The sequence below is a fragment of the Neoarius graeffei genome, chromosome 13, assembly GCF_027579695.1.
Source record: "Neoarius graeffei isolate fNeoGra1 chromosome 13, fNeoGra1.pri, whole genome shotgun sequence".
NCBI classification, from domain to species: domain Eukaryota; kingdom Metazoa; phylum Chordata; class Actinopteri; order Siluriformes; family Ariidae; genus Neoarius; species Neoarius graeffei.
In genome coordinates, this window is record NC_083581.1 from 26,853,510 (window position 1) to 26,873,378 (window position 19,869).

Sequence of the window (19,869 nt, forward strand, 5' to 3'; positions counted from 1 at the left end):
ATTTCGCAAGCTTGACTGAATGCTAGATAATGCCGTGTGGTGTGTCATGACTGAACAAGCACTGTTGCTTAGCAACTAGACCCCTTCGCATGTTTGTAAACAAACCGACCGTTGCTAGGATGCACGCGCAGCCTGGACTCAGAAACAATGGCGTTGCCCATAGACCGGCATTATGAGCTGTCAGATTATGCCAAACAATTGTCGTTACAAGATCGAGAATGCTACATAAATAAGTTAACTCTAACAAGTGGACATCGCCGACCGGATCCGCATTTAATTAAAGAGTGGACGGACGATGTTAGTAAGTTCCCTGGTATACAATGGCCAGATATATACTCGTACCTTATTGACAAGACTTCAGTGTACACCCACGAAAAACTTCGTGCCTACATCATCCAACATATCCACAATGATAGTGTAAAGAGTGCAGCTAAGAGAAATCAGAGCTGCGTAAAAAGCGAGAGGCAGAGAGCAGAAATGAAACTGAATGGGGCGGGAGCTAGGTTAGAGCAGTCAACGTAAGTTGGCATTTAGAGTGAGGGCACACAATTTTACCTTTCCATCCTTGCTTTAAAATTGTGATTTTCGGCATACACAAATAATGATGGCACAAAATCTGGACTGCTTGAGTCAAGCGAGACCTCTCCTACAAACAAAACTGCATGCAAAGCTAGGTTAATATGCTAACAATGTTCATTACATTTGTGCAACTATGACCAGCTAATCAGACAAACGTTACCAAAGTATTTTGCTACATCAATAAACGAAGACTAGAAAGAATAGAAAAGAAAGATTTAATAAATAGCCTGATCTTACCTGTGATGAAGTGGGCGCTGCAAACCCGCGCATTTTTGATGGTGCTTTCATCCCAGTCTACACGTTTGATGGCTTGTAGCCATAGACGTCGGCGATTTTTTTGGAATGGGTGAGATCCTGCTGGAATTCTGTACATTTTAACCCCATCACTGCTACGATTCTGACACCCGACAACACAACAACTAGGCATTTCTTCCAAATATTTCTTCTCGTCTCTACCGTCGCTGAGTCTTTTTTGGGTCCAGGCTGCGCGCGCAATTTCCTCTTACGTATGAATGACGTTTACTGCGAAGGGGTCTACAGACGGCTGGCTTGACTGACATAGCAACAGTTACTAAGGGGGGCGGAGCTCCCGGAAGGGTCAATTCTCTGCTCTTGGATCAACTCGCAACGCCTTGAGTGCTGAGTCGGGCTCTATCAGCGTCTAATAAATGAAGCCCATAGGATTTGAATTGAATAGGCGCTTGTAGCGCTAAAGCGCGTTTGGTGGACGCAGGCATCTAGGAATGGAACTGTGGAACATTCATCTGACAATGTTGACGTTGGTTTGGCCAGTTCAAATAACGAATATATTTTTCGGTAGGCGTATGCGCATACGCAAATCACTGAGCTCTTCAGTGAGTATACGGAAATCGCTGAGCTTTTCCAGTGGGCATACGGCGTATACCTGCGTATCACGTAGACTACACCACTGCCCAAAACACACATCTAAGGCCACTGCTGACTTTCTGAAGAGGAACAGGGTGAGAGTGATTCCATGGCCAAGTATGTCACCTGATCTGAACCCTATAGAGCATCTTTGGGGAATACTGAAGAGGCAGGTTGAGCATCACTCTCCATCCAACATCCAGGTTCTGAAAGATGTCATCCTTGAAGAATGGAAAAAGATTGATGTAGCCAAATGTTGTCAACTTGTGCACTCCATGCCAAGGAGACTTGGGGCTGTCATTGCAAATAATGGAGGCCATACAAAGTACTAAATGTACTGGATGTAATTGAGTTTGTTGTGGGGTGTACTCACTTTTTCCCCACCCCACTTTCACGGAAACAGAAAAATATGTAATTTAAGGCATCTTTTCACCTTTCTGCTTGAGTTATAATGTAAGAACATTGTGCAATAAACATCATCAAGGAACTGTTTGGGACATATTGTTTGTTCATTTTAATACTGTGAAAAATGTCGTTTTTCAGGGGGGGTGTACTCATTATTGCATTGCACTGTGTATGTGTGTGTGTGTGTATATATATATATATATATATATATATATATATATATATATATATATATATATATAATATGTGTATATATATATATATATATATATATATATATATATATATATATATATATATAATATGTATATATATATAATATGTGTATATATATATATATATGCATATAAATATATATATATAATATGTGTATAAACATATATATATAATATGTGTATATATATATATATATGCAGTTTGTTGTCTTTGTACTATTTTCAATGAAATATAAGGTTCCCATGATTTGCAAATCATCGCATTCTTTTTATTGACATTTTACACAGCATCCCAACTTTTTTGGAATTGGGGTTGGAAGTCTCCTCATTGCATTTTCAAACATTATGTGAAGACATTTCTCAATAATTATATATTTGTAAAGCGATAAAGTGACAGTTTAGTATCGGACAGTTTCCGATCTAAATTCCTAACAAATCTAATGTTTAACAGACATGAAAGCAAGAATGAGACCTAATACCCACTAGTGAAATCTATCTGCTGCTATGTATGCTTTGTATTTATATCTATAATAATATCTATTAGCATTCAGCTAGTTTATTATCCAAGTTTGCACTACTTAACTATCAATAGCCAAAATCATGTTTTATTCATACTTATGAAGTAAATTCGTTTATACTTTTCTGCTTTGACTTATGTGAAGAACTTGAAGCTGTTCTTCAACTTTTATTCATTTAGATGAATAATTAAAGTGAAGAATTCACTACTTTTATATTTGAATGCAGTATAATAGTATGTATAATATTATATACAATCATGCATTATGATAGACATCTTTTGTCTGATTATTTTTTTATGATTGTGTGTATTGTAGGAATTTTGAGTATTCAATCTTGGCCTGCAGAGCTGAAGGATTTGTCATTTTTTTCCAATCTTACCACTATACGTGGAAGGTCGCTTCACCTGTAAGTGTGTGTGTTTCTGTTTGCGTGTTTCTAGCATCAGCGATGTTCCAGTCTAACTGTCATCTGTGTGTCTGGCTACATGCTAATACTGTTAAATTACACCATTTTATGTTAGCAATGTGTCAGTCAGTGCATGCGTCTCATCTGTGTTCTTTTTTTGCATTTGTGTTTTTTTTTTCATTGTGCATCCCTCCACTTCACCCTACCATACCCACTTTCCCTAACTGTGTAGAGGTAGCAGCAGAAAGAGGTATGTAAACCAAAGCAAACAGCTCTAAACCCTCTAAATTGCATGGCTTCCTAAGAAATCTCCCTCCTTCTTAATCACTTTCAATCTCCTGGATACACAACTTCACACACTGGTGTCATTTTCCTCTTTGGGTGTCACATTATGAGAGCAATGTGAATATGGAGATGAAGGCCTTCGATAGGTCGCAAAATATGACTGATAAGGCTGTAAATGGTGCATGTAGGGGAAGAAGTTTAGACTTGTAGGTTTGAAGCTTTCAGGTTTTCAAGAAAGTGCATACGTGGCTATGATTTTCCTCACTCTGACCGAATTAATTTCCATTTCAACTTTTGAATGAACTATTTATATATTGTACTGTGTGCGCCCTCAACATTGTGTATAAAATATACTCTACTGTAGTAAAATATAAATGAAGTCGTTGGATAGTTACATGCTGTCACAAAATGAATGAAAGTAATCCTAAACAAGCAAAGTCCATAATGTCACATTTCTTCATCATCCAATCACAGAAAGTACTTACACACTTTGTATGTTTAAATGGCCTAATAAAAAGCAGGAAATTTAGCCAACAGAATAGAAATCGCTGAATTAATCTGTACATATTGAAGCCTGGGACGCAAGTACAGTGGTGCTTGAAAGTTTGTGAACCCTTTAGAATTTTCTATATTTCTGCATAAAATGTGACCTAAAACATCATCAGATTTTCATACAAGTCCTAAAAGTAGATAAAGAGAACCCAGTTAAACGAATGAGACAAAAATATTATACTTGGTCATTTATTTATTGAGGAAAATGATCCAATATTATATATCTGTGAGTGGCAAAAGTATGTGAACTTTTGCTTTCAGTATCTGGTGTGACCCCCTTGTGCAACAATAACTGCAACTAACCGTTTCCGGTAACTGTTGATCAGTCCTGCACACCGGCTTGGAGGAATTTTAGCCCATTCCTCCGTACAGAACAGCTTCAACTCTGGGATGTTGGTGGGTTTCCTCACATGAACTGCTCGCTTCAGGTCCTTCCACAACATTTTGATTGGATTAAGGTCAGGACTTTGACTTGGCCATTCCAAAACATTAACTTTATTCTTCTTTAACCATTCTTTGGTAGAGCAACTTGTGTGCTTAGGGTCGTTGTCTTGCTGCATGACCCACCTTCTCTTGAGATTCAGTTCATGGACAGATGTCCAGACATTTTCCTTGAGAATTCGCTGGTATAATTCAGAATTCATTGTTCCATCAATGATGGCAAGCCGTCCTGGCCCACATGCAGCAAAACAGGCCCAAACCATGATACTACCACCACCATGTTTCACAGATGGGATCAGGTTCTTATGCTCTTATGCAGTGTTTTCCTTTCTCCAAACATAACACTTCTCATTTAAACCAAAAAGTTCTATTTTGGTCTCATTTGTCCACAAAACATTTTTCCAGTAGCCTTCTGTCTTGTCCACGTGATCTTTAGCAAACTGCAGATGAGCACCAATGTTCTTTTTGGAGAGCAGTGGCTTTCTCCTTGCAACCCTGCTATGCACACCATTGTTGTTCAGTGTTCTCCTGATGGTGGACTCATGAACATTAAAACCCTTTGGTGACTGACCCCTTGAAAATGGTTCCTCCAGGAACTATGACTTTTCAGTTGTCAAGACAACAGAAGAACTAAAATACAAAAACAGAAAGATACGTCACAATGCTCTTGTGCACAAAACAAAATGCTCTTGTATTTTAGTTTTTCCGTTGTCTTGACGACTGAAACGTCATCGTTCCTGGAGGAACCATGTTCAAGGGGTCAGTCACCAAAGGGTTAACATTAGCCATTGTGATGGAGGCCTTCAGTTGCTTAGAAGTTACCCTGGGGTCCTTTGTGACCTCACCGACTATTACACGCCTAGCTCTTGGAGTGATCTTTGTTGGTCGACCACTCCTGGGGAGGGTAACAATGGTCTTGAATTTCCTCCATTTGTACACAATCTGTCTGACTGTGGATTGGTGGAGTCCAAACTCTTTAGAGATAGTTTTGTAACCTTTTCCAGCCTGATGAGCATCAACAACACTTTTTCTGAGGTCCTCAGAAATCTCCTTTGTTTGTGCCATGATACACTTCCACAAACATGTGTTGTGAAGATCAGACTTTAATAGTTTCCTGTTCTTTAAATAAAACAGGGTGCCCACTCACACCTGATTGTCATCCCATTGATTGAAAACACCTGACTCTAATTTCACCTTCAAATTAACTGCTAATCCTAGAGGTTCACATACTTTTGCCACTCACAGATATGTAATATTGGATCATTTTCCTCAATAAATAAATGACCAAGTATAATATTTTTGTCTCATTTGTTTAACTGGGTTCTCTTTATCTACTTTTAGGACTTGTGTGAAAATCTGATGATGTTTTAGGTCATATTTATGCAGAAATATAGAAAATTCTAAAGGGTTCACAAACTTTCAAGCACCACTGTACATAATGTATCTTATACGTGCTTTATTAGAGGTGATCCAAGTTAGTAGTGGAGGCCAGTGCATAGGTAGGCAACATCAAAACAGGATAACACATGATCATATATCAGGAAAACAGATGAGAGTCAACACTAAGAAGTTTTGTTACCATGAAACAAGCCACTGGGAGACAAAACTTGGACTTAATACAAGAAATGTACAATAAGACTTTGCAGTCAGAGAATAAAACAGCAGGGTATACACTAGGCTTGGGATGATTGACCTACAGTACTCGTCAAAACTTTGGACACAACTTCTAATTCTAATTAAATGTTTTGTCTTTATTTTTAATTAATTAAAAGACACTTCATGTCTTAAAGTAATGATGGATGTCATTTCTCTTTACTTAGTTGAGCGGTTCTTGACATAATGTGGATTACTATAGTTGTGGAATAGTGCTATTTAGTGTATTTTTATTATTTACTATTTACTATTTGATCTCAAATGCATTAAGAAAGTAAGAATTTGCACTAATCAACATTTGATGAGACACACCTGTTAATTGAAAAGCATTCCAGGTGACTACCTCATGAAGCTGGTTAAGATAACGCCAGTAGTGTGCAAGGCATCATCAAGGTAAATGCTGGCTACTTTGAAGAATCTAAAATATCAAACATTTTGGATTTATTTAACACTTTTTTTTTGTTTACCACGTAATTCCAAATACGTTCCAGATGTTACTTTATAGTTTTGATGTATTCAGTATTGTTTTACAATGTAGAAAATAGTCAAAATACAGAAAAACCTATCAAAGAATGGGGTGTACAAACTTTTGACTGGTACTGGAGAGTATTGGGAATTGCTCATAGATTCCAACTATCACGATGGCTATCAAGTCAGATGATATAAATCTGTGTTGGAAAACATGATGTCTGCAGCTTTAAGTTTTTCTGCAGACACAATGATGTGTGTTTGTATTTTGTAATAAAGTATGCGCTTCGGTTTCATCTATTTTGTATCCTAAATCAGTGCAACGAAACATCTTCCTTTGACGCATCTTAGCTTCCCCTGACCATGCTGAGAATGTCTTCACTTGCAAAACATGAAAGGAAGCTCATATGAAGAAAGTAAAATCAAAATAAAAGTAAAACTAAAATCATTTTGGAGTTTGGATCTGCTCTCTGTCACTATCTCATGATTTTTGCTCCACTTGTCCATCTCTATCTCTTTCTAACAAGCAGTTTTTTCCTTGTTTCATGTCTTTGTTTTCTGATCCTTCTCTGTATCTGTCTTTCTCTTTTAGACCCTTCTCTCTGTTGGTGATGAAGGTGGACTCTCTGACGTCTCTGGGTCTGCGTTCTCTGCGGGAAATCAGTGAAGGCAGCGTGTACATCAGCAATAACACGAACCTATGTTACCAGCATACCTTGAAGTGGCAGCAGATCTTCACTGGCAACCAAATTAAGCGCCGACGCAACTGGAATGACATCAAATTCAACAGGCCAGCGAGCCAGTGTGGTAAAATGAACGACATTTTGAATTGTTTTTCTGCATGTACTGTACACACAGTAATGTGACAGATTCATGTGATGCGATGTATTCAACATGACTTTCTGCCTGTGTGTATGTGTGCTTACAGAGGCTGAGGGTCACGTGTGTGATCCGCTGTGTTCAAACTCAGGCTGTTGGGGCCCCGGACCTGATCAGTGTCTTTTCTGTAGGAATCACAGTCGCCATAATACCTGCATAGCCCAGTGTAACATCTTCTCTGGGTCAGTGTGTGCTAGGATTGAGTGCGTGAATGAATATATGTTTATACCACAGCACTGTTGAGTAGTGTTGTAGTCAAGACCACCTAGACTGAGACCAAGTCATGACCAAGACCAGAGTGTATTGAGACCATGGCCGTAACTACCATTGAGGACACCGAGGTCATGTCCTCTGTATTTTTTTCAGAAATTTCAAATTGGTCTACGCTGAATTCGAGCAGTGATCAATGTAAAATGCAGCGTCCACATCCACATGTCATCTATATTTCCCCCCAATAAAATTCACATTCGTCTAATGTCATCTGAAATCTCTCAGCCTCTATCTCTATCGTTGCCGTGTCTAACGCAGCGTCACGCGACGTAGCCTATACTAGTGTCGGACGGGGAAGTTGGGTTTTGGATAAAACAGGTAGGGTGTAGTCTACGCTCTATCATATACGCCTACCTAACCTAACGTGGGCTAATAGTCACATCGCATTATAGAGCACACATAACTCTCTCTCTCTTTCTCACTCACTCACTCACTCACTCACTCACTCACTCACACAGACACACAAATACACACACACACACACACACACACACACACACACACACACACACACACACACACACACACAAATAATACACTCTCACACACTCTCTAATACATAGTCTTCACACAGAACTAATAGCCCTACATTCTAATGTAATTTAAGATAATGAAATGTAAATAATGCCAATACTTCAGGTAGCTGAGCAATACACTCAGTTCAGTTCAGTTTTGACTTTTATGTCAGACAAAACTCAATTGTTAAAGTAAATGTGTTGTGACCCAAACTTACATTACAGGCAATGGTGAGAACACTCTGTTTCAGAGAATGCATGCAAATGGATCTCAATTCAAGACAGCCAAATAGACTGATGCCTTTACATTACTGCTCAGAATGTCTCTACACATACAGACACCCACAAATAACACACAAACTCACTCACTCTCTCTCTCTCTCTCTCTCTCTCTCTCACACACACACACTCACACTATTATTATAAGGTGTAATACTAAAGCTTACAATTCAGCAGTTCACACCCTTTCTGTCATGTGTATGCTGCAATGTAAATAATGCCAATACTTTAGGTAACTGGTACTTTAGGTATGTATACTCAGTCCAAGAGTTCACTACCTTTCTATTTTTATGTCAGATAAAACACCACAGTTATGGTGCCACAGTTTTAGAATTGTTAAAAAAATGTGTCCACCACCAAATCTATCCTTGGTTTGTTATTTATTTATTTATTTAAATGGTGGTGGGGGGGGGCTTCGGTGCTGTCAGCCATGCTTGACCTCGGTATTTGAAAAATCCTGGGTACGGCCCTGATTGAGACCAAGACAAGACCAAGACTTTGAGGGGTTGAGATCAAGTCAAGACCAAGACCAAGGCAGGGCAAGAACGAGTCAAGACCAGGACCAGACCAGTGTGTGCGAAGGGGGTGGGGGAGGGGTGACAGCTGTTAACAGGAAGAGCAATTTCAAATTAGCAATGAGTCACATTATTGGTTTCATTTGAAGCAGGAAGTTTTGCATCTAATCACAGTAACGATGTAAACAAATAAATCAGACAATACACAGATAATTTAGTGAAATCCCCACAGTTGTGGTCTCGACCGACCAGTCTTGAAATAAAATCTTGAGTCCTCTATGTCTGAAATTGAGACAAGTCTGAGAAAAATGCAGTTGATTCCAAGATGAGACCGGGACCTTCAAAAAATGGTCTTGAGACCGGTCTCAAGTACTACAACACTACTGTCAAGTCCTTGATTCATTGATGTATATGTGTTTGATGTGTTCGCAGGGAGCCACGGGAGTTTGCAGGTTCAGATGGAGAGTGCCGTGCCTGTCATCCTGAGTGTCTAAAGCAGGAGGGGCAAGAGACCTGCAAAGGAGAGGTATGGAGCAATGTGGGGGCGTTCATGTTTCATGTGGAGGCAGACAAGATTTGACATACACCAAAAATACACTATTATAATTATGTCAGCACTACAACACCAGGGGCGGCACGGTGGTGTAGTGGTTAGCGCTGTCGCCTCACAGCAAGAAGGTCCGGGTTCGAGCCCCGTGGCCGGCGAGGGCCTTTCTGTGCGGAGTTTGCATGTTCTCCCCGTGTCCGCGTGGGTTTCCTCCGGGTGCTCCGGTTTCCCCCACAGTCCAAAGACATGCAGGTTAGGTTAACTGGTGACTCTAAATTGACCGTAGGTGTGAATGTGAGTGTGAATGGTTGTCTGTGTCTATGTGTCAGCCCTGTGATGACCTGGCGACTTGTCCAGGGTGTACCCCGCCTTTTGCCCGTAGTCAGCTGGGATAGGCTCCAGCTTGCCTGCGACCCTGTAGAAGGATAAAGCGGCTAGAGATAATGAGATGAGATGAGACTACAACACCACAACCAAACACAGACTGCAGTACAAACATCTCTGTATTAGTCCAGAGGACACCATAGGCATATCTCCAGAGCACAAGCTCTCACCATCACAAAATACAGCATAACCAGTATAACCACCAACCCTAACGCATAGACTGACACTGAAGCTCCACCTATTGTGTATATATACAAACTGTAAGTCAATACTGATGTTGCTCATCTCTGGTCTGGTATTCCTGAACTTTCTTCATATTGATATCATAATCCACCACTATACTTATAAAAATAAAAACAATTTTTACTGTCCTCTAAACACGTGCCTAGCCTTTTTAAATAACATTAGTCGATTACATCAGGAATAAGACACAATCTTATGAATCTTATGAAATGTCCATGAAACGAGTTGATACCCTTGATCACAATCCTCTCTTTTCTCCTCCATCTTGAAGTTCCATCTCATCCCATCATCTCCAACCGCTTTATCCTGTTCTACAGGGTCGCAGGCAAGCTGGAGCCTATCCCAGCTGACTACGGGCGAAAGGCAGGGTACACCCTGGACAAGTCGCCAGGTCATCACAGGGCTGACACAGACAACCATTCACACTCACATTCACACCTACGGTCAATTTAGAGTCACCAGTTAACCTAACCTGCATGTCTTTGGACTGTGGGGGAAACCGGAGCACCCAGAGGAAACAGGGAGAACATGCAAACTCCGCACAGGAAGGCCCTCGCCAGCCATGGGGCTCGAACCCGGACCTTCTTGCTGTGAGGCGACAGCGCTAACCACTACACCACCGTGCCGCCCACACACAAATGTAATCTGCAATATAAGGTGCTGTGCAAGTTGCTCCTTTAAAAATGATAGGGTATTAATTAGAACAATGGCATTAATATAAACCTACTATCTGAACCATGCTGTTATAGAAGCCGAATCCATGTCTTCTGACCAATCAGAATTGAGCATGCAAAAATGCTGTGGTATAATTACCATTATAATTAATGTATAATCTCTCTCTCTCTCTCTTTTCTTGACACATTTTGACCTGTAGTGTAATTCATTCGCCTTTGGGTCTATTTTCCCTTTAACCGCTCCACACCATGCAGGTCATGATACCTTGCCAAATTGCTATGTCCCCTTGAACAACATCACAGATTTTCCAGAATGACTAAGAAGGTGATGTTGGTGATATTAAACAGCTCCGGGGTAAATACATATAAAACTGTATTTACTTTTTCTCCCTTTTGTACCTGATGAAATATGACCTCCATTATTTTTCCCTTTGATGTGATGGCCATAATTCAGATTCCATACACGTCACTGCCTGTGGATTTTCCACTGTTTAGATGAGCACTTTAATGTCAATATACAAACACCCTGAATGCTCTCTCTCTCTCTCTCTCTCTCTCTCTCTCTCTCTCTGTGCTTCTGTATGTCAGTTTTCTTGTCTTGTCTGTTGTGTTGTGACTTGTTTCGATGGTTGCTCATGGGTTTGTGTACAACTTGCACTGTATTAAGAGAGAGCTGTATTTTTGTATGACTTTATCAAGCTGTTCATAATTTGATTCACGATTTTGTGACTTCCTTTAATGGTTCTGGTTAGATGGTGGATGCTTAGATTTGTGGTATTCGTATCACTGTTGATTTCTTTGAATTGTATTATATTATATTTAACCTGACTTTGAAATTGATTTCTGCCAAATTATGTAATGTAAATGTGATGAGGGGATATTTAATAGTTAAAATGATAACAATATAATGTTAATATTCCACCCATGTTCTGTGTAATGTTTTCAACAAGCTCTAAAGACCTGCTAAACTGGATCTGCTGCCTCTTGGCTCCAACCTGCTTATTGTGTAATAACGCATTGCTAACACACCAAAAGGATTACAAACGTCAGTTTTAGTCATTCACATTGATACAGGTGCTGACAGATTGAGCTGCTGTAAATGTTCCATGAAATAATCATATATTCTCTCTTCCAATACCCCCATGTGGCTGTAAGGGAGCAGATAAATGTGAAGCATGCTCTCACCTAATGGATGGTCCTCATTGTGTGCCCTCATGCCCTTATGGAGTGACCGGAGAGAGAGGCCAGACCATCTTTAAGTACCCAGATAATACAGGACAGTGCCAGCCCTGCCACCCTAACTGCACAAGCGGGTAAGCTCACTGTATATCCACAAAAACGTACAATATTAGCAGTTATATTGCTACACACTATATTGCTGCTTTAATTCAGACCACAGGTTTTCATTAGGAGACCAAGGTCTTGTTTAAAGGTCTGTCTGTACCTGAGATTTATCTTTGTATGCCCAATATCCTTATACATCTGGTAGAGTTCATGATAAAACTGAATATTGTGTTTAATCTTCACACTGTTCGACTGTTAAAACGGTGTGAAAATGAAATTTGTACTGATTTATGACTTGTACTTCTTTTTCAAGATGCACTGGCCCATCTTTGAGAGATTGTATGGATGGTCGGCTACCAGCAGACAGGTCAGTGGCTCCCTCTACTGGTGGAAAACCAAGATCCAGGAATATACAGTATTTCCATCATACTGTATATTCCAGGGGTTTTCAAAGTGTGGGAGAGTCAGGCCCCCCCCAGAGAGCAAATAAACAACAGCGTCCCCCCCCCCCCCCCTTACAATTTTTGTTGTTGCTATACTTAATGTTCCATTCGTATTAAAAAAAAAAAGGTTGTTGTACACATTTTTATTTTTTTCTTTTGCACATTTTAAACATCTGTGCTTTTTGAAAAATCTTTTTTTTACACATTTAAAACATATGAGCTTTATTAAAACATCTTTTTTTTTACACATTTTAAACATCTGTGCTTTTTTAAAACCTCTTTTTTTACACATTTTAAAGTGCCATTCCACCATTGGATGTATTCTTTGGCATAAAATACAATATATTTTATGACAACATGACTAGACAGAGAATTCTTTTAGCTTCAAAATGATATATCAGACATAATTTTTTGACAACGACAAGTATATTAATTTTGCGACCAAAGTCACCTACCCTTTTAATTTCCGTGCGGTAGTGAAACGTGATGTCATCGGCAGGTTCCCCTTCTTGTGTACCACGTGTCGGTCTATTTTTAGACCAGGAAACCCCCAAAGTGAGAGAGTCATTTCTCCTCGTATATGGGGGCCAAAAAAATTGCGAAAAATTTTGAGTTAATCTTTCAGTTAGCTAGATTTATTGGTATTATTTTTATCGCATTCTATCCGCCATTGCTGATAATGTGTGCCACGTCACACATCACGTGGTACACAAGAAGGGGAACCTGCCAATGACATCACGCACGGAAATTAAAAGGGTAGGTGACTTTGGTCGCAAAATTAATATACTTCTCATCTCATCTCATTATCTCTAGCCGCTTTATCCTTCTACAGGGTCGCAGGCAAGCTGGAGCCTATCCCAGCTGACTATGGGCGAAAGGCGGGGTACACCCTGGACAAGTCGCCAGGTCATCACAGGGCTGACACATAGACACAGACAACCATTCACACTCACATTCACACCTACGGTCAATTTAGAGTCACCAGTTAACCTAACCTGCATGTCTTTGGACTGTGGGGGAAACCGGAGCACCCGGAGGAAACCCACGCGGACACGGGGAGAACATGCAAACTCCGCACAGAAAGGCCCTCGCCGGCCACGGGGCTCGAACCCGGACCTTCTTGCTGTGAGGCGACAGCGCTAACCACTACACCACCGTGCCGCCATTAATATACTTGTCGTTGTCAAAAAATTATGTTTGATATATCATTTTGAAGCTAAAAGATTTCTCTATCTAGTGATACCATTTATATATGTTGTCAAAATATATTGTATTTTATGCCAAAGAATACATCCAATGGTGGAATGGCACTTTAAACATCTGTGTTTTTTAAAACATCTTTTTTACACATTTTAAAACATCTGTGCTTTTTTAAAACCTCTTTTTTACACATTTTAAATATCTGTGCTTTTTTAAAACCTCTTTTTTACACATTTTAAATATCTGTGCTTTTTAAAACCTCTTTTTTTTACACATTTTAAACATCTGTTCTTTTTTAAAACATCTTTTTTACACATTTTAAACATCTGTGCTTTTTAAAACATCTTTTTTTTTACACATTTTAAACATCTGTGCTTTTTTTTTTTTTTTTTTTTTTAATTTTGTTTTACACATTTTAAACATCTCATAGCATCGTTAGCTAGCACCTCTTGGCAGACAACACACTGTGGCAGTGGAGCATCTTCAGATCCAGTCCATGAAAATCCAAACTTTAAATAATCGTGGTCATACTTCCTTCTTTTTTTGCTTGGCCCAGACTCTGTCTCCTCACTCACTGTAGCTTTAGGTGCTAAAAATCGATCCATTTTGTCTCTGGTAAAGGCTAGCTGAAGTTCGCTAAATGTCCGCAATAGTAACTTATTCTGGTTTATTTTTCCTCACGGGCGGCACGGTGGTGTAGTGGTTAGCGCTGTCGCCTCACAGCAAGAAGGTCCTGGGTTCGAGCCCCGTGGCCGGCGAGGGCCTTTCTGTGCGGAGTTTGCATGTTCTCCCCGTGTCGGCGTGGGTTTCCTCCGGGTGCTCCGGTTTCCCCCACAGTCCAAAGACATGCAGGTTAGGTTAACTGGTGACTCTAAATTGACCGTAGGTGTGAATGTGAGTGTGAATGGTTGTCTGTGTCTATGTGTCAGCCCTGTGATGACCTGGCGACTTGTCCAGGGTGTACCCCGCCTTTCGCCCGTAGTCAGCTGGGATAGGCTCCAGCTTGCCTGCGACCCTGTAGAACAGGATAAAGTGGCTAGAGATAATGAGATGAGATTTTTCCTCACGTTGCGCCCCCCCTAAGAACTCTGGCGCCCCCTAGGGGAGGCGCGCCCCACACTTTGAAAAGCCCTGGTATATTCATTTCTTTCCTTTGCTTTCACTTTACACCCTGAGTCCTTGAGTCTCACTGGCTGTTGTGCCTGTTCTCAGTCCTCATATTGCAGCTATAGTAAGTGGAGTGTTGGCTGGTCTCTTTGTGTGTTTGGCGGTCGTGGTGATGGCGTTGCTGTACCGCCGTGGCGTGGCCATCCGCCGCAAGAGAGCACTCAGGAGATACTTGGAGAGCAGCGAGGTGATGACACACAACATGTGTAGATCTCTAAGAAACAACTTTTGGAGTTTATCATTTTTCCATATTTAAAAGGAATCCAGTGGCCCACTGTATATACAGTTTTACATTGGGCGAAATTAGTGTACCTTAAGGAACACAGAGTAAAATATCAGACAGGACACTATACATAAGATTGCATAAATTGTGGGAGCAGTGTACAAGTATCATGAGAAGTGCAGAATAAATAAATGTGCAGAACATTATAAACTAGAAGGGCAGTTGGTAGAGGGCATAACTCTGCCAAGCCACATATTATCAACATCAAAATCAAATCACTTGAAACTAGGATAATATTAAATCTGCCCACCAAATTGCATCCAAATCCGTTTACTACTTTTTGAGTTGCGTTAAGAAAAACCAATAAACAATCAAACAGAGGCGAAAACATAACCTCCTCCAACACAGTTGACAGAGGTAATAACTAATCACACAGTACTTGTTTGACAGTTCAAAGAGATACACGTTTGTTCATTTCCATAGAGAATTTTCTTCACTGCATTTCAGAAATCCAGAGCTTTTGCATTTGTGTGATGCGACTTATTTAAAGGTGGCGTTATTGATTTTTTTAAAAGCCAAAACACTATAATATTTGGTAGCATCCCCAAATGCATCACATCGTAGCATGCGGTAATTGGATGAGCCAAGACGCAAGTGACATGGGTCAAAACCAGGAAGTATAACTAGAAAAAAGGAAACATTCACAGAATGTTAAACAATCCACAGAAACACAATATCATTGGCAAGACTTTGCAACAAGAATAGAACACAGCAGTGTATGAAGACAAACTAATAAAACAGAACACCTGGATACAATCAGGAAACACACCAGGACAGGACAGGCAAGGAGACAAGACATAAAACGAAAAAAAAAAGAGCAGAGGTGATATACATTCTGGTAGCTGTCAATAAATCTGCTCAGAGGAGACACTCGGGTTTGTGTAGGGTTTTAAATGAAGTAAAAACAATTGATGTGGAACATAACATCCAACATTAAGGAAAGGAGGCACCTGTATGTAATTAACTCATTGTATATTCCCTCTGTCCTGTTCTCCTGTCCTTCTGTAGAGCATCGAGCCACTGGATCCAGGTGAGAAAGGAACAAAAGTTCATGCTCGCATCCTGAAAAGTTCAGAATTACGCAAAAGCAAACTTCTGGGATCGGGAGTCTTTGGTACCGTACATAAGGTCTGAACACTTATCCATTAATTGAGATCAGTTGTGCATTGGAAGATGTTTTCGAAGACCTGCTATTGTGATACACTATGGGCTTTGTTCTATCTGTGTCTAAAATGTATATATGGTCTGAAAATGAAGTCGTGTCCTCTACTTTGTCCTCAGGGTTTCTGGATACCTGAAGGGGACTCGGTGAAGATCCCTGTTGCTATAAAGACCATCCAAGACCGCAGCGGGCACCACAATTTCACTGAGATTACAGATGTGAGACACTTTTCCTTATCGTCACAGGGTAAAATTGAGATGGGGGGGCTCGACTTCTTTATCTACCTTGCTGTAAATTAATTCATACCACAGCATTGTTGAATTCCTGACTCTGATTGGTCTGTGGAAATTTGTTGCTGTAACAGCAGATCTAGCAATATTTTATCTACAAGGCAAATCACAGGTTTGCTGTATATTAATACACTGTATTGTTTTCATAGTTACACAGGAACTTGCATCATGGTTTGTACTGCAGGAGCTCCACATAAACGGATTTTTAAAAACTTGTGTAATTGTTGATATAGTGAAAATCAACAGGAAATGGAAATGTTTATGTAACATGTATGGAAAGAGTCTCCAGTGTCAACGTTTTGTAACAGGCAGAGGTAAAAGCTGTAGTTTGAGGTTTCTGATATGGAAAAGTTTTTTTTGTCTTGTAGTGAGTGATGTTATAGCTGCTATAATGTAAGTGATAACTGGAACTAACATGACACGTACCTATAAACAGATCAAATGTATGAAGTGTCATTCTTTAATAAAGAAAATAAACTTATGATGTAATAGGATATGATATGGTCATGCCCACTTGCTCCCTCTTGATTTTACCCTGTTTATATTACATTGTTTATATTTACGGGACTGTGCAAAAGTCTTAGGCACCCTATTTTTTTCCTACAAACTTTGTTATAGATTTCTATTTTATGACTTCTACATTATCAAGTCAGTGCAAAAACATTTTAGAGTTCCAAATGTTCGTTTTCAAGCACAAAATGAAATGTTACAGAAAATTTTTTTGTATCTGAGCAGCATGTTACATAAGAGACCATTTTTCAGATCTCATCTCATTATCTCTAGCCGCTTTATCCTGTTCTACAGGGTCGCAGGCAAGCTGGAGCCTATCCCAGCTGACTACGGGCGAAAGGCGGGGTACCGGTACACCCTGGACAAGTCGCCAGGTCATCACAGGGCTGACACATAGACACAGACAACCATTCACACTCACATTCACACCTACTGTCAATTTAGAGTCACCAGTTAACCTAACCTGCATGTCTTTGCACTGTGGGGGAAACCGGAGCACCCGGAGGAAACCCACGCGGACACGGGGAGAACATGCAAACTCCGCACAGAAAGGCCCTCGCCGGCCACGGGGCTCGAACCCGGACCTTCTTGCTGTGAGGCAACAGCACTAACCACCAGGGCTTTGAACCAGAATTTTTTTCCTATTGGTTCGTTTCGAACAGAAACGGAATTTTAACGTTTCCGGTTTTGGGTTCCACCATTAAATAGACGTTCCCGAACCGGTTAGAACAAAAACATTTCATTCCCGGAACGGTTAATTACGTTCCCTGTCAGCTGTTTAACAAATGGCTATAAAATTATGTCTCTGTCTCATCCAGCTTAAGCCAAATGTAGGCTAATTCTATTACAACCTTCATTAAATAAGACAAGAAATAATTCAAAACAATTATTATTTCAAATGTTGGCGATTTGGATTCTCAGTATGTCTTCCCATCTACACAAACAGAAAAAGTACCAAAAATGAAAAATAATTTGTTTAGTGTGTTACCAAAGGCTAGTCAGGCCCTATGCATTGATAGGCTAACAGAGGTTAACGTCATTTAATGTTCGCGAGCCTCTCATTAACGTGGACAAATATATTGATATCGTGTTTGAAATTGACGTTTTTGAATAACGATAGACTGCAATATTTACCTCTTATTTAAGATGTGGAGACGTGATAGTAGTCCACCCTCCCGCTCTCTCCATTCAGTCAGCGAACATCACACAGGAAGTGAACCCCAGCGGGTCATAGAAACTTGCGCAGGAGAAGAATGACTTTTTTATTTGTAGGCTACGGAAACTTTGAGGAATGAAATAAAAACTGATATTAACCGGTAACCATTATTTTTAATAAGCGTTTCTGTTCCGGAACATAAAAAATAATAAAGTTTCTGGTTTCGTTTCTGTTCCATGTGAAATAGAAAAAATTCCTGGTTTTCGTTTTCGTTCCTTGAACCGGTTCAAAGCCCTGCTAACCACTACACCACCATGCCGCCGTAAAATAATAATATCTGCATATATACAAAATTAAATTTCCTTATAAAACTGCACTCATTGTACCCGAGACTACTATTTTTAATTTTTTTAAAGCAAAGGGTCGTCTCACGCCAAATATTGACTTTGTTTCATTTATTATGGCTTACTGCTGTTTATATTATTTATATTGTTATATTATTTATACTGTTGTTTCAATGTCGAAACATTTCATTTCATTATTTTTAAGCCATTTTTGATCAACCGCATTTCTTTACATGTGCCTAAGACTTTTACACAGTACTGTATATATTGCTCCCATATTTTTTTCTTTCCCAAACATTACTAATATAAAAGACTTGCTACCTACTGTACATGCTACCTTGATGCTACCTTTCCTGCTTGCCTAGTAACACTGTTCTGACAACTTTAACCACTTCCCTGTGTGTTGCAGTATTTTATTGCTCTCTTATATAAATACCTCTGTGTACGCAGCACATGCTGTCTATGGGAAGTCTGGATCACCCATATATTGTGCGTTTGCTTGGAATCTGTCCTGGACAAAGCCTGCAGTTGGTCACCCAACTCAGCACTCACGGCTCCCTGCTGCAACACCTGAGGCAAAACGCGAACAATCTGGACCCCCAGCGCCTCCTCAACTGGTGTGTGCAGATAGCCAAGGTGAGACTCAGGAGCTATTGGGCACGTGGAAGTGCGAGAACATTTGGGTGCTAGGGCATCTATGAGTCCACACAGCATGTTAATTTTATATATTTTTTAAATTTATGTCCATGATTTAGGGCATGTACTATCTAGAGGAGCATCGTATGGTCCACAGGAACCTCGCTGCTCGGAACGTGCTGCTCAAAAGTGACTACATTGTGCAGGTTTCTGATTTTGGCGTTGCGGACCTACTTTATCCTGATGACAAGAAATATGTCTACAAGGTAGCGATCAATTATCACCCTTTAACATGTTTCAGTTTGAGTGTATAAAATATACAGTGACTTCCTGATTAAGGAAAACAAATACATGTAATTTATTGACGTCCAATATAGTCCGATATAGTGACCAGTGGTTCTTGGTTTTAATTTTTATTTTGTGGTACCATTCAATTAGTTGTGGTTATTTCTGTGGTTGAAAAAGTAAAACACACCAACATTCGTTTAACGTTTTAAGAAAGATATCAGATAAAATCGAAAACATTTGTGTGTTCATGTTTAAATACATTGCAGACGATACATAGGGCATATTCTCTATACTCTATATTATACTATAGAAATGAATATGAACCATTAGTGTGTCAGTGGAGATTTTCCCCCAAAGGTCTCCTGTTAGAGAGATTTTTTTGTATTTTGTTCA

The 19,869-nt window shown here is 39.9% G+C and overlaps 1 protein-coding gene across 2 annotated transcripts in view; it reads left to right on the forward strand.

Annotated features, from left to right (window-relative positions):
- Positions 1–19,869, forward strand: part of erbb3b (erb-b2 receptor tyrosine kinase 3b) — a 98,992-nt gene that overhangs the window by 60,611 nt on the left and 18,512 nt on the right. For both annotated transcript variants that reach the window (XM_060937428.1, XM_060937427.1), the window contains exons 11-22: positions 2,918–3,008; positions 3,241–3,258; positions 7,000–7,214; positions 7,336–7,468; positions 9,298–9,391; positions 11,869–12,026; positions 12,311–12,364; positions 14,853–14,994; positions 16,099–16,218; positions 16,372–16,470; positions 19,003–19,188; positions 19,308–19,454. In XM_060937428.1, the coding sequence (XP_060793411.1) occupies positions 2,918–3,008; positions 3,241–3,258; positions 7,000–7,214; positions 7,336–7,468; positions 9,298–9,391; positions 11,869–12,026; positions 12,311–12,364; positions 14,853–14,994; positions 16,099–16,218; positions 16,372–16,470; positions 19,003–19,188; positions 19,308–19,454 (1,457 nt within the window). The remainder of the gene's footprint in view (positions 1–2,917; positions 3,009–3,240; positions 3,259–6,999; positions 7,215–7,335; positions 7,469–9,297; positions 9,392–11,868; positions 12,027–12,310; positions 12,365–14,852; positions 14,995–16,098; positions 16,219–16,371; positions 16,471–19,002; positions 19,189–19,307; positions 19,455–19,869) is intronic.